At 35.8% G+C, this 24,726-nt stretch overlaps 4 protein-coding genes across 7 annotated transcripts; 1 reads left to right on the forward strand and 3 right to left on the reverse strand.

The window, feature by feature from the left end:
• Nucleotides 1-3,923: 3,923 nt before the first annotated feature.
• LOC111794454 (LRR repeats and ubiquitin-like domain-containing protein At2g30105) lies at nucleotides 3,924-8,714 on the forward strand. 2 transcript variants are annotated; one of them, XM_023676483.1, is made up of 10 exons: nucleotides 3,924-4,199; nucleotides 4,312-4,406; nucleotides 4,666-4,827; nucleotides 4,910-5,020; nucleotides 5,113-5,213; nucleotides 5,343-5,480; nucleotides 5,619-5,667; nucleotides 5,797-5,862; nucleotides 8,090-8,209; nucleotides 8,284-8,714. In XM_023676483.1, the coding sequence occupies exons 1-10, from the start codon at nucleotides 4,016-4,018 to the stop codon at nucleotides 8,392-8,394; spliced, it is 1,137 nt and encodes a 378-aa protein (XP_023532251.1). In that variant the 5' UTR covers nucleotides 3,924-4,015; the 3' UTR covers nucleotides 8,395-8,714. The 2 variants fall into 2 exon arrangements, with proteins under 2 accessions (XP_023532251.1, XP_023532252.1); XM_023676484.1 differs by having other exon boundaries at nucleotides 4,133-4,221.
• A 638-nt stretch (nucleotides 8,715-9,352) lies between these two features.
• On the reverse strand, nucleotides 9,353-16,176 carry LOC111794395 (ubiquitin-activating enzyme E1 1-like). 3 transcript variants are annotated; one of them, XM_023676375.1, is made up of 7 exons: nucleotides 16,052-16,176; nucleotides 15,457-15,842; nucleotides 14,591-14,808; nucleotides 12,055-12,849; nucleotides 10,893-11,761; nucleotides 10,358-10,790; nucleotides 9,639-10,232 (listed from the first exon to the last, which is right to left on the reverse strand). In XM_023676375.1, exons 2-7 carry the CDS (start codon nucleotides 15,824-15,826, stop codon nucleotides 9,639-9,641), a joined length of 3,279 nt encoding a protein of 1,092 aa, XP_023532143.1. In that variant the 5' UTR covers nucleotides 15,827-15,842; nucleotides 16,052-16,176. The 3 variants fall into 3 exon arrangements, with proteins under 3 accessions (XP_023532142.1, XP_023532143.1, XP_023532141.1); XM_023676373.1 differs by having other exon boundaries at nucleotides 15,457-15,839; nucleotides 16,052-16,143; XM_023676374.1 differs by lacking the exon at nucleotides 16,052-16,176 and having other exon boundaries at nucleotides 9,353-10,232; nucleotides 15,457-15,826.
• A 1,349-nt stretch (nucleotides 16,177-17,525) lies between these two features.
• LOC111794421 (serine/threonine-protein kinase EDR1-like) lies at nucleotides 17,526-20,658 on the reverse strand. The gene is made up of 3 exons (XM_023676428.1): nucleotides 20,088-20,658; nucleotides 18,742-19,828; nucleotides 17,526-18,156 (listed from the first exon to the last, which is right to left on the reverse strand). Exons 1-3 carry the CDS (start codon nucleotides 20,462-20,464, stop codon nucleotides 17,863-17,865), a joined length of 1,758 nt encoding a protein of 585 aa, XP_023532196.1. The 5' UTR covers nucleotides 20,465-20,658; the 3' UTR covers nucleotides 17,526-17,862.
• A 1,315-nt stretch (nucleotides 20,659-21,973) lies between these two features.
• On the reverse strand, nucleotides 21,974-23,753 carry LOC111794444 (UDP-glycosyltransferase 87A2-like). Its single transcript, XM_023676466.1, has 2 exons — nucleotides 23,094-23,753; nucleotides 21,974-23,017 (listed from the first exon to the last, which is right to left on the reverse strand). The coding sequence occupies exons 1-2, from the start codon at nucleotides 23,584-23,586 to the stop codon at nucleotides 22,128-22,130; spliced, it is 1,383 nt and encodes a 460-aa protein (XP_023532234.1). The 5' UTR covers nucleotides 23,587-23,753; the 3' UTR covers nucleotides 21,974-22,127.
• Nucleotides 23,754-24,726: the final 973 nt, after the last annotated feature.

Consider the following 24,726-nt stretch of genomic DNA (forward strand, 5'->3'; position numbering starts at 1 on the left):
TTTTTTTTTTTTTTTTTTTTTTTTTTTTTTTTTTTTTTTTTTTTTTAATTATTTTTCTAAGAATCTAAAAAAAACATAAATAAATAAATAAATAAAATAAATAAATAAATAAATGGTTAAAAAGCTTGGTGAGTTCTGAAAAGTTCCACATGCTTACCCTATGCCTTTCTTTGCAATCTTTAAAATTTTATTTTTTAGTTTATAAATGTTATGTTTAATAGTTGTAATAAATTTTTAAATTTGAATAAATAAAAAAATGTAAAAGAAAATATTATAAGGGAAACAATGTGTAAGAAATAATGACATAAATGCAGTGGTGTGATGCAAAGCCTTGAAAATGTAATGGGTCTTGAATTTCATGCCTTCACTTTTTGTTTTCTTCTTTCTCACTCAACTCTGTCAAATTGGATGGTTCACGTTAGGGTTCCATTTCGTTCTTTTGTTTCTTATTATCACCGTTCCAAAAGATTCTTCATTCATTCACTCTCCCCCGTGTCTACGCGTTTTAATCATATTTGTCGTGTTGTGTTAGTATCAATTTTTATCAGAGATGTTCAATTTTCTAATGAATATTTACTGTGAGTCGGGTTAAAATCTTTGATTAAGCAAGAAACAAGAGAGTGAGCGGAATTTTTTTTATATTCTTAGTAAAGATGACCACGAGGCGGGACTAGATGAAGACAGGGAACCCTTTTCGGTCCCTACCTTCTATTTTTATTTCCATCTCACCAAAATTCTTATAAAATAATTTTAGAGAAAGGTTTGTTGGATAACTTTCATTTTTCAATATAATTTTTATTAAAAAATGTAATTTATTTTAATAATAAACGGTGATATAATATTAATTTAATTTCTAAAACTTTAAATTTTAATAAATAAATAAATATATATATATATATATAGATATAGATATATAAAATAGGTAGAGATGGATAATATAATCTAGGTCGGCATCATTTGGACCATGTAAATAATTGCGATAAATCTTTTCTTACCTTCTCCTCCCGTCCACCCCATATTAAATAGACATCTTTAATATTTATTTTTTTAATTAATTATTTTAAAAATTACATTAAGCATTTAATTGAAAAATTACTTAAAAAGAGAAATTTTTTTTATAATAAAATAAATAAATGCTAAATAATTTCCGTGGAGAATCCCTTTTCGTACGGAAATTTTTAATTGAAAGATGTTGCAATTTTTACCTTTGGTTATTTTTTTTTTTTTTACTGTTAATTCACCTACTAATTTAACCTCCATAGACTCAGTAATTTAAATAAAATGTAGGTTTAGACAAAATCAGGTTTAATGATGGCATAAATTGACCATTGAATAATTTACAAATTTCAACAAGTATTGTTTTAAACACATTTTTATAAGCTCTACCCATCCTCGTACTTCAAATATTATAATACTTTCAAAAGTAAAAAAAGTAAAGAAACTTTTATTTTAAATTATAAATTTAAACGTCATGTCCAACCTTTCTTTGTAACATAACGCTACTACAAAAATATTATTTTATGTTTATTTATTATTTTTTGTTTGTTCTATTCCTCGTGGTATTGCAACTCTAATCCTCAGCCCAATGATTCAAGCTTTTGTTGAAGCAATAACACTTGAATCAAAGTAATTAACACATCGAAATTTGGATCAACCAAGACATAATGCTAGAATTAGATTACGTGATCGAAGATCTAGAAGCAAGATTTGGAAACCTTGTTATAAATTGAGTCACTCCACAATCTAACTTGATCAATACTTGATTGAATAGGTCGGGTGCAATTCTACCACAAGAATTGCTTGAAACTTAGAAATGGCAAGTATGATGCTCGTATTTCTAAAGGAAACGTCTCAATTTGAGATATGAATTACATTCATCCACGAATCTGATTTATACATAACATATTGTGGGTATTTATAGTCCCTCGACAAAAGACTTGTGTGGCCAGGATTCAATCTCGATCCCCTTTAATCTCCACAAAGTCAATTTTGAGCATTTGACCATTGCAAAAATGAAATAAAATAAAATAAAATATTCCAATAAATATTGATATATTTGAGTGGCTAAAGAAATAAACTTTAAATTAATTGAACTCTCTGGGTACGTTTGAATTCTGTTGTTGACATTTTTTTTTTAATCTTATTGGCAATAGGTCCATTTACAATACCGTGATTCTTATCATTTGTGTTTATAATAGGAATCGAGAGAAATAAAAATAATTAAAATTAAAATTTATTTATTTATTATTTTTAATATATATAATAATATAGGCATAGAGAGTTGATGTAATACCAATGTTTAAAAGTAGACCGGTCGTCGGTCGTACTTCGAACCGCGGTAGGAATAACCATACTCATTGTTCATTTGTTTAATGATGTTATATGAGGATAATTAGGGATACGTCAACTAATCCCTCATTATTAACTCACCACAATCGTCAAGGGTCCAAATACCTTTTTCAAACTAGATGTGTTTTAATATAGTATCTGGAAACAATTATGAGGTATGTCAATTAATTTTCTTTTAGTAATCTTGCCACGACAATAAGGGTTTGCAGTAATACACTAAGAGTTGGAAAAACTAGGGTTGAACCTTGAGATGCATGAACCGTACAAAAACTTTTATGAGCCCCTCATGAGTATGATTAGAGGTTATCGAACCACTCATTGTTCATGATCTTGTTCGGATAGAGTAAAGGATACCCTTTTAGATGCGAGTTCGATAGATTGAGGGATGCTACCTCCTTTATCATGTTTACATTATGTGGCCTATTAGAGTGATGCCAACTAAACCCCACTGAAGATTTTGAGAACAATGTTCGTAATGATATGATAAGAACTATGGGCTCGAACCAACATCAAGGTCGCACCTCGAGAGTCTACGAGACAGGTCTATAATGATGAGGGTGAATGTTACAAATAAAACAATCTCACTGAGATACCCCCAAAACTTCCTGAATCTCGAATGAACTTTATGAAAAAGATAAGTTCATAAGAGTCGAACTCAAAAAACAAAGCCTATGAGAAAAATGAGTTTATAAGAGCCGAACACGATGACTTCAAAATAGTTGAACTGCTCGAACAAATCCTATCAAAAATCGTGTTTAAATGTTTTTAATTTGTGTTTAAATAATAAATTTGTGTGAATGCACTACATTAAAGTAACTTTATTTATTATAATATATGTTTCTCTTAGAGATCTTGTGTTCATCATGTTAAAATCATTTTTCGATAATTTATTTATTTTTATAAATTGTTTTAAAATGATTTGACTTTACAAATTAATATTTTAAAGAATATCCTTGATCCTTTGAAACTAATCTAGAGCCTACATTAAACATATTTTAAATTATTAATATTTTTAATGTGCGAAAAAAGTGATTTTAATTCTTTTTAAAAAACTTTTTTTTATATTAAATTTAAGTTTATGTCATAATATTTTTTAATTTTAAAACGCGTAACAATTTTGTAATTAATTATTATTTTTTATTTATTTTGTATTTATTAGGTTTTTAAATTTTAAAAATTTATTTAAAGGTCCCTATTTTTTTTTTTTTTTTGTTTAAATGAGTCCCGACATATTTAAAAAAATTAAAAAAAATTAATTATTAGATATAAAGTATATTTTATTTTGTATTTAATAGATTCGTGAAATTTATAAAATATGAAGCAGAAAAAATACTTACTAAAATTGTCCTAAATAAATATTGAAATTTTAATTTTAAATTTTAGAAAGGTTGCAATTTTAATTTTTAATAAATTATTATTTGAAAGATATTTGCATGAGAAAAAAATGAAGATATTTTTATGGAAATATGTGACTAAAAAAAATTATTTAATGATTAATTTGTATATTCATGGCTTATGAAAAATTTATATTGTTTTATTTTTTAATTATGGTGAATTATTGGAAATTGAGAGGAGAGGATTAATTAATTATTAGTTGCTTGACCAACTGATCATCGTCTTAGTTCTCAAGGTTCCCGACGCGCCTCTGGTGCGGCGCCAAATTGAAATGGAGCTCGGAGCGATGGCGACTACCTCCGAAGGTAATGGCAAGTCCGTAGATATCAGCGTCAAGTTCGCCGGGAAGTCAATACGTGTTACTGCTCCCTGTGATTCGACCGTCAAGGATCTGAAGTCCCTTCTTCAACCTTTAACCAACGTCCTACCTCGCGGCCAGAAGCTCATTTTCAAAGGTTTTGGATTCTGTCTCTCCATGTATGTACATGCTTTTTGTGGAAGGAATTTGTCTGAGAGAGGTGGATTTGGATTTTTTTTTTTTTTGAAGTTTGTGATATGTGATTACAGGGAAGGTTTTGGCAGACGAGATGACTTTGGCGGCGTCGGAGATCAATAATGGAGCGAAAGTGATGCTTATGGCTTCTCAGGGATTGTACCAAGGGGTAGTTGGTTTTTCCATTCGTTTTTTCTCAATTGAAGTCTTCTTTCTTACATCTTGAATTTGATTTTGCTAAATCTTCATTGTGATCTTCCGAGTGGATCAAATTGAGGGTTTTACATGTCATTTATCTCGTTTATTGAAGTTCTTAGTTTTAAATTGTTAAAACTGCGATCTGTTACACTTTGTGGACTATATGTTGGCGAATGGTTAAGGGAATGCATATTGTTATATGTTTTCATTCTTTGGATTTGACTGAATAGGATGGTCCTATCCTGCTCGAAGCGAGGACTCGTCCCAGAGAAAGGAGCACGCCAAATGCGAAGAATTTGGTTGATGAAAAGAAGCGTGTCTCCGTAGATAAAAGCCGGTTGGAAAGATGGAAGGCCACTGGAGTGATAGCTTTATCTGACTGCAATTTGAAGGTATAGAAGAAACCATCATCTTTCACAGAACAAAATAAAACTGTGATTGTTTCTCTCAAATCTTCATTGGAATCTCCCATAGGCAATTCCCGATGAAGTGTGGTCTTGTGAAACTTCAGCGAGAGTACTTGATTTGAGCAACAACTCTATTAAGCATGTTCCTTCTCAAGTTAGCTGCCTAAGTTCAACGCAGGTGAAGTAATTACTGTCTTCCTTTTCACCTTTTCATTTGAGTGGTTTAAATTCCTCTTCATAAGATCTCTCCAATTTTATCACGATCTGCAGAAATTATTACTGAATGTTAATGAGATATCCGATGCGTCTATAAGTTGGGACGGTTTAGCATTTTTGAAGCGTCTAACAGTTTTATCTCTGTCCCATAATCTGTAAGTAGCTTCAGTTGTTTCAAGGATTAGTCACAATCTAATTTTTGCAATATCAGAATACAAAAGTCTTTAGTGACTATATTATGTCAACCGGTACCCATTAACATCAAACAACGCTGGTTGATGCAGGTTAACTACTTTGCCTTCTGCACTTGGCAGCCTGACTTCACTAAAGCAACTGCATGTGACTCATAACAAATTGACGAGTATCCCAGATGAAATAAGATTTTTGACCCAACTTGAAGTTTTGAAAGTCAGCAATAATAGGTAATGCTGAGTGGCATATGCTCACACAAATTGTTCATCAGTAAAACTCTCTAGCCGTGGTGAAGATAGTTCTTTACTAATGTGAACTATTTTTTCGTTGTTTTCTATTATTAATGCCTCTCACCATACATGGGGCAGGATAAGCATTCTTCCTTCAACTTTGGGGGAATGTAGTTCTCTTACTGAGGTACAACTTACTAGACTTATTTTTAGAAGAACTTTTCTTTTCTTCTCTCTTTATTAGTCTTAGAAATGTTGATTCCCATAATTGTCTCCCTCACCTAAAGTTCTAGTGACATGCTTGGCTATGGTACAGGTGGATCTGTCATCAAATCTTCTGTCAGAGTTGCCAGAGACACTTGGTTGTCTGCACAATTTGAAGGTTCCTACTTTATTCTCTATCAAGATCATTTACTTTCTTTGTATGTTTCATTCTAATCTCAATAGTGATTTACTTTCTTTGTATGTTTCATTCTAATCTCAATACTGAAAATTAAGGAACGTAATGCAGATACATGAAATAGAAGCACATTTCTTTTACAGTTCATTAGGAGCAGTAATTAATTACGTTGTTGCTGTTAGGGGCAAATCTTTGTGGGTACCAATACCATACATGACATTTCTTGTCTTTTCTTTTCACTCTCTTTATTTTCTTACTGACAATTCATTTAAGTAGAGTGTATGCTTGCATCTTTTTAGTATCTAGTTTCTATTATTATTTCAACCTACGAATTCTAGGTTCTGTTTTCCAGTTAATTTTGAAGTAGTTCATTGTTATTAGATTCAGGGAAGTAATCCATCTATTTTCCCAAATTTCTGACAATTATTTTTGTAAGTAAACGAAGTACGATAACCTGAAAGCCACCCCACCTTGGTCAATACTAAATTTACCAGCAACAATTTTACAACAAAAAGAATCCTCACGGTAGGGAATCTCTGCGACCATTTGACTATAAGTGTAATACTCCTATTTTCTGAACTGTGACGTCAAGTGAACCCTTAGCCAAAAAAGGTTACTTTTTTCCAGTTAACAAGTCCGAGAAGTAGTAAGCAGAACTGGTTTGATACACTTGAACAAATCAGAGTAATTGACCCTTCTTGATTGGCCTGTTCCCTACTAGCAAGCATATGTGAGAACTTCTCCAGAACGGAATTGCAAAATTGTTTAGATTTCAGATTCCTTAAAAGAAGATGTGTACTGAAGAAGCTACTCCCCTGCAGTCTATCTCACCTGCCACCAAAGAAATCCATTATCCACCACTCTCCTAACCTCCATTTCGGAGTGGCTAATGGCAACTATAATAGATTTAGCCAGATTCATTGGCAAGTCTCTTTCTGAAAATACCATAACTCTTTTGAAGAGGTTCTCAATCCTTCCAAAATTGGTCCCAAGGAAGAGGAGTGTCATTGGTGAAGTATAGAGGGTTAGCATGAATAAAACTGTACCAACTTTCAAACCTTCCACAGATCAAGATCTATTCCTACTAATAGCTTGTATGAATCACCGCCAGGAAAAATAAGAACGGATGGAGAAGGTAACTTTGATGAATACCCTTGAAGCTAAAATCTTACTCGCTGGTCTTACATCGAGCAGAGTGGAAATTTCGTGTCAGAAACTCTCCCCATATCTCCAAAAACCCTTTGCCCTTAGGACTAAAAGAAGAAAATATCACTCGGTGTCCAATTTCAAGCTGACCCAAGTTCTAGCTTGCAAAGTAGCCTTTTTTCCGTTTCCTCCAATCCTCAAGAGTTCTAAATTCTAATTGCTTCCGTTTGCCTTTTTCCAACAAAAGCAGCCTTGCAAGGTGAAATTATATGCGTACATAAGGCTTCAAACAATCTCCAAGAACCTCAGCAACAGCCTGATACAAATAAGTAGATAGGTGTTTAGAATGAGACGTCAGTTTCCCTAGAGCTTGCTCCCAACCTTGAAACCCTGACTAATTTCACAGTATAACCTCCTGACTTACAAATATGGCGTTAGAAAAACCATATGATATATAATATCCTATATATGTGGCTATCATAATTTGAATTGCGACTCCAAAAGAACATCTAAAGTTGAAAACTGTTGCTTTTATTATTAAGTCAATCTATGATGATTTTTCTTAATAGCCCTTTAAACTTCTTTATTAAAGGACATTCCAAATGAGCTACATACAACCAAAAATACGTATTGTCGATTCATCTTTAGCCTAAAACTTAAGCTATTGGTTGAGGTAATTTTAATCATTTAACATGTCATCAAGTTTTGTTCTATACAGGTGTTTGTTTTACATTTAATTATAATGATTCTTCATAGGTGATAATGATTTCTCTTATCTGAACAGTTTTTATGAAGATAAGTGGTAACTATCTTAACAAGTTGTCCCAATATATATTCTGTGACGTGTAGAGAAACATACTCAACACACACAGCCTCATATTATGGTTCTTTTTATTATTTAGACTACGCATAACCTAGCTCCTAATTTCATGCACATTCGTATTCCCATATAGCGTACTTAACTGACTCCCAAGTCCCAACATATGTAAATTGAGCTGGGTGTGTGGCTTTTAAGAACTTCAATAGGAGATTCCTGTCTTAATTATTCTGCCATGTACTGCAGGCTTTGCATATCAGTCATAACGGCCTAAGGTCCCTCCCTACTACACTATTTAAGATGTGCATCCAGCTCTCTACACTTGATCTCCACCACACAGAAATCACCATAGATCTCCTCCGGCAGGTGTGTCCTCATGCTGCAATTGTTTGGTTCAATCTATATGCCTGCTTGATTAATTTGACCATCTTTTGTGACAGTATGAAGGATGGGAAGCTTTTGATGAACGTCGGCGTTCAAAGCATCAGAAGCAACTAGATTTTCGCGTTATGAGCCAGGCTGAATTTGATGAAGGTGCAGATAAACATTGATGCTTTATGCTTCATTGCTTTTGAAGTCAACATGCAGCAACTGTCTCGTTTTTTCTGTAATATACATTTGGTTAAATTAATGCGACATTGGTCCTGCCTGAACAATAAATTTTCAGGCTTTACATTAGCTTCATGTTAGATTATGGCAATCATTGGGGGTGAATTTAGGTAATCATCTCTTGGCTTGGCTAATTGTCAAAATATTTGAGATGTATTGCCCCGAGGTGTGGAGATAGGGACAGATGATTCCAATGTAGCCATTCACGTCTTCTAAAGCTCTCAATCAATTTAAGAATAGGAGAATCTTCAAATATTTTGGTAATATCGAATTTCTTTACATATATGCTCATATTTTTAACATATTTTCGATTTAAAGGTCAAAAATTCAAGTTTTCTCTCCACATGCAAAACTAAAAAAAGAATAGCGTATATATGATGTATCGTGATGTTCATTAGAAGTGGAACCCGAAATCTAAATAATGGTTTTTTTTGCCTTTTGAAACTCAAACTCACAAAAGAAGAGATTGTTGAATTGAATACTTTCTTACTATAAGATGTCTTTTTTCTTTCTCTTCAAAGTATTATCCTGTGAAGGTCATCATTCCTAGTCTTGGATTAGGTTGAGAACTATTACTATCTGAAACAGAAACTAAACTCACCACCATTGGAGACACAGATCTCAGTAGTTCATACCGCCAGCATTTCTGGTAGCAACACTAAGAAATAAAGCACCCATTTTATACATAATGACTAATTATGTTATATTTCTAAGTATTATATCATACAGTATAATAAAATAATTGATTGCATGCACAAATTTGTAACTAACTCCAGAAAAAAATAAAAGCAAACACATTTTTTATTTCCAAGAACATACTAAACCCCAATTTTCATTATTTAAACATCCAATACTCGATAGATAGAAGGGAGGAAAAAGGGCAGAGGACAAGACGAGAAATAACAATGTTGAAATGTGTAAAGCGAAAAACTCTAAACTCATCTTCGTGAAAAAAGTCAAACATCTCGAAGCCAGTGTTGGTGGATATATAGCTTCAACCAACCATACAACAAGGGTACATCATTCATATTGCACAATATCAACGTTTCTTCCACATTTATGTATGAATATGTGAACTGTGTTGGCCGTTTCATATTTGAATACTCTCGCAGCTCTAGACTTTTAAAGACTAAAAACAAGGTCTTACCAGGGACAGAAGAATGATCCAGTGATGAAGAGTACCTAACTAAAAGTAAACAGACACCAGTGGGATGTCAATATCATTATCCTCATCATCCTCGCATGCCACCACAACATCCAAATGTCGACGATACGGGGGCAGTTCCACCTTGGCAATGTCTCGAGCTAAATCAACTACCTTCTTGTCCATTCGATCTTTGTGTCGAGGAAACATGCTATTGTACAGGAGACAGCTACCACATGAGATGCTATAGGCGTTCAATCCCTTGTTCTTCAACCATTTAATGAGTTCTCTGAGAGTAGGGTTGTCTTTGATGATCCATCTGTCCCAAACAGTCCAGCTCATGTCACGGTGCTTAATGACCTTGGGTGGGACTGGCTCAGCCATGGAGAACAGAGGCAATGCAAGGTTGGCAAATGTGTTACGGTAGTTCTCCACCTTGTGGCCGCCATCTAGAACTTTGTAGAGTTCAAGGCAGACAAGACCTGTGGCCATTGCAGTAGAGGTTGCAATGGCGGGGATGATCCTTCCGGCAATGAACTTGGCTTTCAACTTATCTACTTCAGGAATGCTGTAATTTCTTGCTCTCATGTTAGCCAGTCCAGCTATGAGGTCCATATGGTAATTTGTATCATCATCCTGCACGTCCAAACTCGCTAGTTGAATTTACATTATTGATTCTACTAAGATTACTATAAACCTTTACAGTCAGTCATAAATATCACTCCACTTGTATTTTCTTTTCATTAAAAAAGAAGAAATACCTTCTCAAACTGGATCGGTTTCATCCTGAATCCCTCTGGTAGGTTCCTGCGAGTATCTTCCAATTTGTTTACCAGATCATGAATAACAGCAGCATCATCAACAGATGCTGCAGAGAGACTGGTAGCCTTCTCATCAGTCACAATCTTGGCATCTTTTTTGGGCATAAAGTCTGGTACTATAACCCTGTCGACTGCATCGGCCAATTTTCCGTGGTTCTTAACCCAGTCAGGAATTGAAATGGCATATGATTCTGCTCTTAGTATAGCAGCCGCCAAAACAAACTGAAGGTGACTTTGATCAGCAGTTGAAAACGGAAGTGGATGGGGAAATCTCTTTGGAGCCGACCAAAACGGGGCACCATTACTGGTTGCAGCATCCTCAGGAAACGTGTATATCAACTGCTTTACACGGTTTGCAAAATAATCTTCAAACCTGTCAAAATGAAATCATCACAACAGGAATTAATATATTGATCTGAAGCATAAAAAAGTTGGAACGGATATAGATGAAAGTTGAGATTATCAAGGAAAGTACTTCAATCGAGCCCATGTAATGCAGTCTTCAAATGTCTCGCATCTTTCTCTATCAAGACACTCAAGAACACGCTCCAAAGTATCCCTAGACTGAGCATCACCAGCATTCATCATCGAAGAAGCATACTCACTAGGATTAGATAGATAAGCATTCACATCAGAAGGAGTCTTCTCTAGTAAACCCTCAAACTCAGATCGAGCCCATGTCAAACAGTGATCGATATTGTGCGGAAATGAATGCACAGTGCACATGGGCGCTTGTTTTTCAGGTGGGTCTCTTGATGCCCCATAGTTTTCAGTCAGGTGAGGAATAACCATTTGAGTATTGCATTTAGCACCAAGAGTACCAGATTCTAAAAGTGGTTTCTGGAAGTATAAGCACCTTTGATCAACATATAGCCTTGCATTTACGTTGTCAAGTGCATTAACTATGACACTCAAATTCTCCCAAAAGCTATCATTAAAGACATTTTCAGTTTCAGGACTAACTCGATTCTGCAAAGCTTCAATATTAAGGTGCCGATTGATTGCAACAGCAGCAGAAGCAGCAACCGTGGATTTGTTCTGCCCAATGTTCCAGTCACGGAAAAGGAACTGCCTACTTAGGTTGCTTTTTTCAATAACATCATCATCAGTAATTGTTAGCTTCCCTTCGTTGCTACATGAAACTCCCATAAGTGCAAGATTCTTCAAAAACTCACAACCTAGAGCACCAGATCCGACCATAAAGACTTGGGCATTTTCCAGTTTCTTCTGTAGCTTAGACCCGAACACTGAAATCTGTGCATCATAACGGCTATTCAAGGGTCTAAATTCACTGGCGTCCAATGCCTCTGTGGGAAGTGACTCCACTGAGTCGAAATAGAAGAACTGCATTTTTTAAAGAAAATAACATAAGGATGCAAGAAATAGTAATCAAATGACAATCCCACTATCCCAGCATGAGGGAAAGTTAAAACAAGATACATTGCAATAACTTCACTGGTCTCACTAAATTATGATCTAATTCATGTATGCAAAGAGAAGCAAACTTGTATGAGTAACTTTTCATGGGGGCTGTCAAGACATTTAAGAAACTTCTTGAATGAAAAGGCGCCAAGCATTTAAACACGAAGGTCATTAGGCATATTTAATTCAGCCTCAAACATGACTAGTCTACTAACCTGGACGAGTGGATGAAACTTTCCAGAACATGCTTTGAGAACCTCTTGAGCTACAATACCACCAAACATGGCTGCCATGGGATTCAGTACTGCCTTCGCACCAAATGCAAAATGTCTCAAAAGCTTAAGATTAATATCTTCAACTCTCCCATCTCCTAGACTCTCGTTCATGTTACTGGCAACAGAGATTAGCTTCTGAGCATCGTCCTCAGAACCAGCAACTGGAAAGCGACCCAACTCAGTCACAAATTTATCTAATGCCAAGAACGCCAGGTGTATGAGAGGAGGACGGTCGAATTTGGAGAAATCACTCAGAAGGAAATCACCAGGATCGTTGATTGCTTCTCTTAATGGCTTGAAGTTCAACACCTTGGGCTGCTTCACCTGTGTGACAATGCCACCTTTTTCATAGATACCAAAGTTCGTAGTATCTTCATCAAGAGTAAACGAATAGGCCCTGCAATTTTTAATTCTCCTTGGCTTCCCATCATTCAGTTCAGTCATACCATGAACTTCAGAAAACACCACAAGATCTCCATCCTGAAACTCAAGCCTCTCATCATCAACACAGGAAACAAGTGCAGGATTGTCATTGCTAATGGACGCAATTATGCCAGTGTGTGGGTCCTCTCCATACACATCATAAACAGTGAACTCCGGGCCAAAGTCACAAAACACTGATCCAAATAGCCCTCTGACTTCAGACTTGATAAATGAAATAGGAGGCTGGTGGTTATGACAGAAGTCATTGAACTCCATAGCCTTGTCAAGGCCAGTATCAGTAAAGACAACAACCTGCATCCACAGAACTTGGAAGGTTACATAATGTGCATGGGACTCGTATACATGAGAAAAATAAGCACACATAACTGATGTTAAAGATGTACACCCCGCAACAGAAATCAGCTATGTTCTTCTTCTTTTTTTTTTTCTTTTTTTTTTTGACAGAAGGAAATTGACACTGAGAGGTAGAATGATAGTATTGCTAGAATTTGTCGTTTGTCGGGTTAGCTTGTTCTTTTCCAAGAAATTACTAGATTGATTTCTTAGTGAAACATCCATTACAATGATAATCTCCACAAATAGGGGAATTAAGTTTTTGAGTGGAAACTTTATGGATGAATAAAAAAAAGTAAACAAGTAATCTCAATATCTAGATGCTGGGTTGCATCACCATGCTATGAATTACTCCTCAAGCACACCACCTTCACTAAGCAGGAAATTTCCAAGGTCATAGGAGGGAAATAGCAAGGCTACGACGGAGCCCACCGTTTCCCTTTTGAATTCTCTTTAAGAAGTCTTGAAACCATCTCAAGCAGGATATTATGGAAATGTTGCAGCTCTTTCAAAAAGGAATAGTCAATACTATTACTAAAGAAACTTTTCTAGCTCACTTACCAAATAAAGACTACATACGTAGCTTAACCATGAGCCTCAACAAAATCTTGCCAAAAGATCCTTCATAAAAAGTCAAGACCATCTTCCAACTACCATTTAGGATATTCCTCTAGCTCAAAAGCGCCCCCAAGTCATCTATTACTAATAAGAAGGTTGTCGCATTTCTAAAATAGTGGAACTGTAATAATGAGGACTTTTTTTTCCTTACTTTTGCAAGAACTTCAATATTTAGAGGTGGAGAGACTAAACGTTAAGGCAGCCTACCAAGGTGTTTTTTCAACTACTAGCTAAGGTTCAGGCAATGGCCTCAAGATGCATCTGATTATATTATGTGCAAAATTATCAAATACGGCCTCTTTACAGAAGACTTGCCAATAGACTTTCTAACAGCACTATGGGAAACACAACTCCCTAAAAGAGTTAAAAGTAGTCCATTAGAGTTTGCTAATCCAAGCTTCAACACTTGTGACAAAATACATCCTAAATGCAGATTCCGACCAAATTGGGGTAGCATAGCAAGAAAACACAAGGCTCTTCAGAAGCATTGTTTTTCTGCTCTGAAAAGTTTGGTGGAAACTCTAAAATCAAAATTGAATTTCGAACTCAACAGCCAGTTCAGGAGTTGGGAAAAGTATCAATCACCATTTCAAATGGCAGATGATCTGCCATGAATCTTGTGGTCAATAGGCTTATATATAAAATGCTCTACCATGGTTAAAACATACAAATAATACCTAAGATAAGAATCTAAGACACAAGCACACAATTATAAACAGATAAAATGAGTAGACAAGTCGATCTTCAAATAGGAAGTCTGCAAAAATAAGCAACAGAGTCACAAATACTTGTGGAATGCTCAAATTAGATTGCCAAAATTTCTACAGTTCTTTTCAAAACTCCAGACAAAACAATAGAGAAATATAAATACTTCATTTAGACCTCTTTAGTCTCTGCCACAAGACTGAAAACAAATGGTACGAGTTAGGCTTCCAATTCCAATGGATACAATTTTTGGAAACACGTCCTTTGTCAGTTTGTAATGTAAGTTTTCGAATTATCAGATGTAGTTCCATATCATCATATCAGTCTGTGCACTACTTAAAGAACTGAATAGAAAATATGCATAAAGTTGGTATACCTCGAATTTGGAAAGCTGTTCTTTCACTAATTTAGTTGCCAAGGTATGGACAATGACAGAATTGTTGAGATCTTGCAACTTCTGAGCAGAGGCAAGCGCTCTGTTTTTACCAATATCACTCTCTGAGAACACAAAATTACTAGACAAATCCCATAACTCCACTACACCTTCGTCATGCAAGGTCACAGACTTCACCCCAGCAAGAATAACATTCTTTGCTGCAGAAGAGGGGCAATAAAATAAGATATAGTAAAACTGAAAACTTAAACCAAACACAGAGAACCAAAAGCAAGTAATAATGCATAGGGAAAATTCCCTCACATACGAAATCCAAAAAAGATGACAAGTTTGGGAAAGAAAACTAAAACACACCATCAGCTCTAATCTAAAATTATCTAATATCTACCACTGCCCAAAGCATCGTTATATAGATATTGTCGGATGTATCTTCAATGCACCATAGGAGCAAGATAAAAAGCTGTGCATATGTCTGTATACATGAATAAAATGTGTTCATACTAGGAATATGCATGTATGTTTACAGAAAGAGAAAGTTAGAAGAGAAGAAATCCGCCAAGTAACAAGCTAGTTAAAGATAAGTAATCATCTAATCAAATCAACTGTCCACGCTCTAACCCTATAATAAAAGAAACAAAGAATCCGCTTCAAGGTAAAAGGGGTAATACATGAACATGTATTCAGAATCAGGAAGCCATGAAATGAAGAAGGTCAATCGTCAGATGCTCGCAAGTTAACAGGAAACAAAAAAAGCACCGGCAGCAGAGAGGAAGCATCCATTGGGCATTGATGTTAAACAGGAAAATAAGCAGAAAGTAGCAAAACTGGTGGTTTTGGTCAGTAATTACCAATCTCAGCGCCAAGACCCTGCATTCCAGAAATGAGGACATTGGACGCAAAAAGCTTCCGCATGGTCTCGCGACCATACACGGCAAGCTGTCGGCTGTGCAGATCCTCATCAATATCCTGCGGGTTCAAATTACCCGATGCCATGATCAAGGATGCACCGTCGTTCACGATGTTGTTAGCGGTGGGAACAGCAGCAGCTACGTTGGTATTAGAGTTCACGTTGGAGTCGACGTTACAGTTGTCGATCCGGTGCTTCTTGATCAGAGACACCCCGGCGTTCTGAACGCTGTTGCTGATGTTGCTGCTGCTGTTATCAATTTGTTGTTCTAAAACCGCACCTTCTTCACCAGCTCTCTTCCTGGGAAGCATAAAGTGCAGTAGGCTGCTGAAAACCCCAGAAGACCTCAACATCATCAACAAAACAACGAATAAAACAAAGCCAATAAAAAATTCATCAAGAAACCAAGCATTAACAACCATAAACCCTAGCCAGATTAGGAGCGTAAACGAAGACGAATGGAGTGGGGAGACATTTGGAATCGAAACAAAGAAGAAGAGAGATTAATTAAGAGGAAAAAGGAAGAAGAAACGTACCGATTAGGAGCGTAACAAAGAGGAAGGAAGGAAGGAAGGAAGGAATCTGGAGAGGGTGAGTGGAAGCTCAGAATTGAGGATGAATGGAGAGGTTTCTTTGCAGATGAATGGAAATGGAAGGTGAAAACAAGGGCTGATAAATGGAAGGGAAGGAAGCGGAAGAAGGGCAGAATTGACTTTTTGCACTCGCACAATTTTTGGGTACGCCAAAATTAATTAATATTAAAATTGAAATTAAGGTAAAATTAATTACCTAATTTTATTTATTAAATTAATATTTTTTTTTAATTTGCGTTTTTTTGTAATGTTTCAAAGAAAATAATTAGTGTTATTGACATTAATTTGTTTAATTAAGTTTTTAATATAAAAAAAAATCGTTAAACAATGCAGCAATGTTATTGGATTTTAAAGTGTCAGGAAATTCTTATTTAACTTGTTTTTATAAAAGTACTTAAATTTTCAAATTTTTTATTTTATCTAATAATATATTAAATTTAATTTTTTAATTTAATGGCCAAACACAAAATTAATGGTTTAGTGACTTATGGTATATTATTTTTACAATTTAACGACTATTAGATGTAATATTAAAAATTAATAGATTTATAATAATTGTTCACGACATTTAATAATAACAAAATTGACAATAATTCGAACATANAAAAAAAAAAAAAAAAAAAAAAAAAAAAAAAAAAAAAAAAACAAGGATATGGTTCAAAACCTCGTATTTTAATATTTAAGGTACTAAACAAGTAAGTATTTCATAATTAATTAAAATACAAAATCAAAAGTTTTTCTAATTATGCATTAGCGTATTAGATAAGCATGATTAAACCATAAATTATAATCGAACTATTAAAATAAATAATTAACTCTAACTACAGCTGAATGCGTGTTCGACAGGCCATCTGCCATCTGGGAGAATTTGCAATAATTACCAATAAACTATAAAAAGCTTTTTATTTATTTATTATTATTTACAATAAACATTATTTCAGCTCATGACTCATTATCCGAATCCAAATAATACTTTTTCTTGGAGAGCAAGCAGGCCAGATTCTTACCCTTTTTTTTTTCTTTCTAATTGGAACAGATCAGAGAGGAAGCCAAACGATTATTCTCTTTCGTAAGTTTGTTCATCAAGTCATTTAATGTTTCCAAAATGTTGTGCTATAAACAATTACTATTTATGTTTTGGCATAGTGTATATAATTCAATGCAGCTAAAAGTTCCCACTAAGGCCTTGTAGGTAATAATTTGACCCCTGGAGATATCATGTCCACTAAGGCAAAATGTTCCCACTAACCCAACCAATAAATCAATCCTAACTTTCTCCTCTCATCTGTTCTTCCTCATCAATTTATTTCTCCAAAAGAGACTGCAAATTATTCAGTAAAGCTTGCTATGAATCTTCATAACAGTAGAACATGTCGAGGGGGGGAAAACACAGATAACAAATTTACAAACGTCCGTGTAATTGTACAGAAAAAAGTAAATTAGAAATGCATGAATCAAGGCTAGATTGATTATGTGTTCTCTCATAAGATACCTTATAATATAAACTAACATAAAGTTAAGATCTAGACTAATCCTAGAGTTCAGACTCGAAAGAAGATTGGTATTTCTTTTGTTTTCCTTTGAAAATCATTGTATACATTATGAGAAGTAATTGGATTAACATTTTCAAAACATGAACTTCTCATATCTAGATTGAACGCAGAGCATATCTTCTACATGAAAAAGGAACACTTTACAATAACCTTATAAGAGTAGACTTTGAATCCATTTAGATTAAGAGGAATATACTTACTTTATCTATGCTTGTTATTGTTGGAGTCCAGCAGCACTGATAAAATTTCAGAGAACTGGGGGCGCTTTGATGGGCAATTGTTCCAGCATCTGATCATTAGAGATTTCAGGGTGGGAGGGCAGTCCTTTGGAACATCAGGTCTAAGACCACAAGCAGCTATACCAACTGCTGCCTGCACTGGCGAATATGCACCATATGCTGCCTCGCCCGTCACCATCTCCCATATTACCATTCCAAAGCTGTATACATTACTCATCCATGTCTCGTTAACGCTCTCCGGGTCGCCTGCAATAATCTTTTGCCAAACCAGATAGAGCCAACAAACACAAATTAGTAACACCCTAAGCAATCAAATTGAGAAGTACATAAATAGGCTGTGACAAGTAAAGGATAGTAGTAAGATGAGATCTACAGGAATTTCAAATTCCCTGAAAGAAAGGGCAGATTTCCCTCTAAAGCAGCTTTAAGACGGCGGGATCCACAAAATGAAACAGTCGAGAAGAACGTGGCAACAATTCAATGTTGCGGCCAAACGGATGGATGCAGTGAAATCTAAACCTAATGGTCTAATGAATATGAAGCACCTAGACAAATATTAACACAAGCCTGATGAGTGTAAAGCATCTTCGATCATGACTGTATGCCATACACACTAGATCATCATAGAGGAAGTGACATAAAGTCTTTTTAATTGAAAAGGGCTCATCCCATGCGGTTTAATGCAATGAATCCAAACACTACTTACATCACAAAAAAGCGAGAAGATGTTGCATTGTTCAGCTACAAGCAGATAGATATCTATAGGGTTCTTTCAATGCATACTGTAATTGAAACTTGCTTTAGATAATACCAAGTGTAATCAAAGTTATAGTGAACAGACCTCGGGAGCTAGCCACCGATACCCATCAGTCTCGTACTCCATTGCCTCGCCCAAGTTTTTGCATGCAATGAGTATGCCCATGTCACCCAAACAAGCATTGCCGTTCTTGTCTATCAAGATTCTCTGTGTGTTAAGATCTCGATAAGCAATACCATGGTCATTCATGAATTTCATCCCTTCTGCAACATCAATAGCAATCCTGGTTATTTCTTTCGTTTGAAGCCTTTTGTTTTTCAACATTAATTCATGGACTGATCCACCCTCCATTAATTTGGTTACCACACACAAGCCATGATTTTCATCAATACAAACACCATAGAACATCAAAATGTTCTTGTGCCCACATGTCATCAGCTCCAACAAGTCTTTCCGGAGCTCAAACTTGTAAGAAACTCCCTTTTCACACCCTTTAATCTTCTCTATACATACTCTTTTGCCCTTGTAGACTCCCTTGAACGAGTTGGGTCCAATCTGATCACTGAACTCGAGATTCTCAGAGCTCAGCAGCCATTTACCCAGCTCATGTCCACCAGATTGGACCGTTTGCCATTCATCGATAGATACAGCAAAAGATGAAGTAGATAAGGGCATTTCTATCTGTAAATTTTCATTCGAATTCAATCTCTCAAAACCACTTCTGCAATTTTGTTCAATAGCATCCTCCTCGATTTCTCTCAGATCCTTCCCCCGAGTGTTACCATCCTGGCCTCCACAAAATCCAAATGGAAGTTTCACAGTGTTGGTTTTTGGCTTCTTAATAGCCAATTTTAAAGCATTTTCAACTTTGGGTTTGAAGAGCTCATCTTGGGCATCTAGGTTAGCAAAAAGAATGACTCCAAGAGTAAATTTTTTCTTCTCAAAGATCTGTATCTTCTCGCAGCGAATGTCAGAGCCCTCCAACGCTCCAGACATCGCCGACCATGAAATTGAAGAGTTGCAAGCAAATGTGAGCTTCATTGTAGGCTTCTGAACCTCATTATATGTCACTTCTTGAAAAAAAATAGCAGGGTGCTCATAAACAGATGCCTGTTCTATCAATTTTATGTGGAGAAAGACATCTTTCATGTCAAACCCCGCCTGAGCATAACTGTTCATACCAGCAAAACAACAAAAAGAAGAAAACACAGCAATCAGAAAAGGGAAACAAACCTAGTTGAAATCTTCAACTATAAGATAATTAGCAAACAATGACTAAATAGATATCTGATCGATTTTTCATTACAACACTAAGTAACTAGACTAGCTCCAATCGTTCACGATTACACATTTCATTCTTTTTCAATCCATCTCTCCAGTTTACACAACTTTCAACACACAAACAACACATTGCTAATCAGAGTACAAACCTGAGGGGCAACGAATCATAATGCTTGCGAATACTGGAGACGAGCTTTTCCGGCAACTGACTCCCAGGATAAAGCAGAGTAAGATTCCGTACAACACTCCCCCAAACCTCCTTCTTAGACCCCTCGGTTCTCGAAGGCGAAGGATCGCGAACAGAGTCCAGATTCAACGAGTTTTTAATCAACGCCACCGCCTCCGACACATTCCGACTAAATCTCTGCAACCGTTTCTGCATCGCCGACGACTCCTTCACTCCAACACCAAAAGAACTCTCTGCCTTGGAGCCTTCCGATCTATCCTGAGTCCTCATCAGCACCTGCTCCACCACATCCTCATCAGTACTAGCCCTACTCGACCAGCACTCCAATGCCGTCGCCATTGCTCCGCCGTACCACAGTCCGACCACTACAACTACATGGAGAACCAGAAATCGGCGAAGAAACTCCGGCAAGGAGGATCGTAACAGAGAAAAGAGTCGGTTATAGGGCAGATTCGTGAATCGACGGGTCTTTGATTTGAAATTTGGAGCGTGAAAAATGGGTAAAAGGGAAGAGCAGATTGCATTAGATTGTTTGTCCAGTCTTTGAGGGTAGTTTTTGTTATGGGCGGTACAGCATTAAATATGTCAGGGTAGTTGTTGGGTATGGATGAGGTCCATGCAAGACTATGGTGCACCTCCAATCTGATGTGACGGCTGGGCGGATTATCATGATGGTGACGGTAACCACGTGGGACCTTTAGCAATTTATTGTGTTTGCCTGTGTCATAGTTACTCAATTTTCTCCACGTGGCGCTCTTTCAGTGGATCAGGTAATATTAAGCCAATATTTTGAAGGAACAAAAAAAACCTAAAATATCAAATATTTAAATTGCTACAAAAAGAAAATTATTTAATTATCTATTTAAAAAAGTTTATATTATTCCAATAATATGAATTATCGGTAATTTATACATCAACTAAAAAAAAAATTAAAAATTTTATTTATTGAACTAAAAAGAGGAAACTTTCCAGGTTATTTGTAAAATTAAAGGGTGAATATTCTAAAATAAAAATAAAAATCTTGAGATTTAAAAAGTAAAAATTAAAATTAATTGGGAGGACCATGTGGGGCACGTGGTGTCTGGAACATGGCCCACAATTTTCGTATCATGTTATGCCAAGCGTTAAATCACGGCCGTTGGTTGGGGAGTGGGGCCCAATTCTTATAAGTTCAATCACGTGTTTCTTCGTGTTTAAGATCACAATGCATCTAACGGCAGAGAACCGATGGGCCCACACCAGGCCTTACTTAATAAAATAATAAATTAATGAATAAAATACCCAGACGCAAAAATAAGTGTCTGATTTTTTGTGAATTTATTGGTTCCTGAAGCGTCACGACACAGACACAATATTTCAGAAAAAAAAAAAAAAAAATCTAAAAATAGGCGGAATAAGAATTTTGGTTATTATTATTATTTAAAAGATCGTACTCTTTGATGAATTCTTTTTTATTTCCTATTTTATTTTATTATTTACTATATATATATATATATATTACTTATGATATAATAACAGGATTTTTTATTTTAAATATGAACACAATTTTTTTATATTGCAAATTTAATCCTATAATTTCAAAAAAAAAAATTAAAATTTAATTGAAAGGACGTAGTATATAGCAAAATGCTTTGAAGAGTTGAAAATAAGCGGAAATATGTCAACTTTTCAAATTGCTGTTATGGGCAGAGACAACCTGTCAAACTGAAATATCTTAAGTAAAACGGAAATATGTCAACTTTTCAAATTGCTGTTATGGGCAGGCAAGAGACAACCTGTCAAACTGAAATATCTTAATAACTTAAGTAAAAGAAAGTAAAAGTGATGCTTGGACAAGTAAAAATAATAGGGTTGAAATGTAAATTTATTCAAATTATAGGGACGGTTTTGCAATTTAACCAGTTTAACCCAAATTAGGTGGTAATTTGAAGTAATATTAGTTTAAATTATTTTAGTAGACGAAATTAATATTTTTAAACCCTAAACCCAAACAGTTCAAAAATCACAATTCCGTCGCTATTCCACAAATATCCCTAAGGAATGCATCAATGTTGGAATCAGAAGAACCACCACGCGCCACCGCTCGCCGGCAAGTGTCTCGGAGTTCGCTTACTCTTTTCCTCATCTCTCTCCCTTCAACATTATCCGGGTTCATAAATCTCTTCACAGTCTCTGCGATTTCCTCTCTCCCCACCAAATTCCGACCCCCAACCGCTTGAAATCGGACCCCAACTTTCCAATCCTCTACGATTTTCTTACTGTTCGGAATCTGATCCCAAAATATCGGCCAAGCAAGCATCGGAACGCCGGCGAAAACCCCTTCCAGAGTCGAATTCCAACCACCGTGAGTCCAGAACCCTCCGACGGCATTGTGGCATAGAACCTTTAATTGATCGCACCATTCAACCACCATCCCAGTTTCCCCATCCACATCTTTCAACCGGCCGTCGTCTCCACGCGCCACCCACAAGAACCGTACGCCGCTGTCTTTCACGCCGGCGATGATCTCCTCCATTTGAGCGCTCGAAACTGAAAGAAAACTCCCTTGCGAAATGTACAAAACAGATCCTTCTGCTTGAGAGTCCAGCCACCGGAGGTAGTTTTTGGAGTCGCCGCCGTTGTCTTTAACCGAAGTTTCAAGCTCGAAATACGGTGCACTGGGCCCGATTGTGTAGATTGGGATGGGAAATTTTGCTTTTAAAGCGTCGATTACAGAGGATTCAAGCTCGTAAACAGAGGTGGAGATCAGAAACTGGGAGTTGTCAACGGAACGAGCAGATTTCACGGCGCCTCCGACGACTTTGACGCCATTGCCGGAGAAGAAAGACGGCAAATCTGCAAGACGAATCTTCGACACTCCGGGGAAGTAATCGACAATCTGTTCTCCCCTTTCTTCAAAACAGAGAAGAAAATTTAAAACCCTAATCCAAAAATCCGATTCCCAAAACCCCAATTGATTTCACAGTACCTGAGAGTTCAGCAGGGAAATCCCCATTTTCCTGAAGGAGCTCAAAATGGTAAAGAATGGAGAAAACCGTTACCGACATGGGCCAGAGCGAAGCCACCGGAATACGGAGGTTATTCCCCAACTGTACCATCCAGGGGAGGAAGGCATCAGCAACGATGGCCGTCAGCGGCGGATGGAGGCGGGTGAGCAGAGTGTCAGTCGGAGCCTCCATATCGGAGTTAACAGATCGGATGAAACCGGGGAAGTCGTTAGCGCGGCCAAGCTCGGAAGGGATGACATTGGGGATGGTAGCGAATCTAATGTTTTGGGGTTTGGGTTCGCCGGCGAGGAAGGTGAGCCACTCGTCGGTGACGATGAAGGAGATAAGAATATTTGGGTTTTTAAGAGAGAGGAGCTTGCAGAGGTTCATAAGGGCGTTGACATGGCCTCTGCCGGGGTACGGCACCGCCGCCAGATGGGTCTGTTTGGTTGTTGCGGAACTGATCGGATCCATTTCTTTTCGGTGGTCGGAATGATTAATGGCGGCGAAGTGTCGGAGGGAATCAAAACGAGCAGCCACTCCAAGAATGTCTTCAATGTCCCATCATGGTGGGGGCAACTTTATAGCATTTAGAGAGTGGTTTAGTTGGGTTGGGGGTGGAATAGACTAAATATTTAATATTTTCTTTTTAAAATACTTTTAAATATTTAAATTTGAGGATATTAAATTTTAAAATGCTTCATTAATACTTTTTAATTTTTATTTTTTTAAAAAAGTTTAAATTTTTTTTATCGTTAATATTATTAAATTAGGAAAAATTTTGGTCCCATGTGAAATATTTATTTATTTATTTAGTTACGGTGAGGAAGATATATTATATTTTATTTAATCCAATAAATAAATAAATGAATTTGTTTTTCTCTCAGCCGCCGTTGAAATATTAGATTCCACCTGTCATTTTCTTTTTCTCAGTCCACAATTTTTTTTAAAAAGTCGTCAATATATTTTTCGAAAAATGTAATTTTATTAAATCTGGAACAAAAATTTGCACTTTTGACCACAAAAGATTTCATTATTATTTTTCAATTTCTAATAAAAATTTGAAATTCTGCCGTTCTAATAAAAAAATATATAATATTTTACTATATAAATATAATATTTTTATTTTTTTTAGTCTAATGAAAATATTCAAATTCAACGTGTTACCTCGTTTTTAATGAGATAATTGGTTAATAATCAACCTTCCGAAATTGTAATGGTAATTTCATGGTAACAACGAGAAGCACGACACCCATGAACAAAGCTATTGAAATAGCATGAGTCACGATGCTAAGAATGAGAAATAGAATTAGGATCGAAGGTGTGTTCTCATTCATATTCATATCCTTTAAATAGGATAAAAGCAAGCAACTAATACCTACGTAAAAAAAATATAAACTAATTAAATATTGAGAATAAAATAAAATATACTATAAATCAAATCATAAGAGAAAAAATATTAAGATATATTGTATAAATAATATATTCTCCAAATATTATATCTCCATACACGATTCTTACAGATGAATTCAAATTAACAGTAATATTGTTGGATGATAAATGTCCCACATCGACTAATTTAGGGAATGATCATGGGTTTATAATCAATGAATA

The sequence above is a fragment of the Cucurbita pepo genome, chromosome LG05 (assembly GCF_002806865.2).
Source record: "Cucurbita pepo subsp. pepo cultivar mu-cu-16 chromosome LG05, ASM280686v2, whole genome shotgun sequence".
Classification (NCBI taxonomy): Eukaryota; Viridiplantae; Streptophyta; class Magnoliopsida; order Cucurbitales; family Cucurbitaceae; genus Cucurbita; species Cucurbita pepo.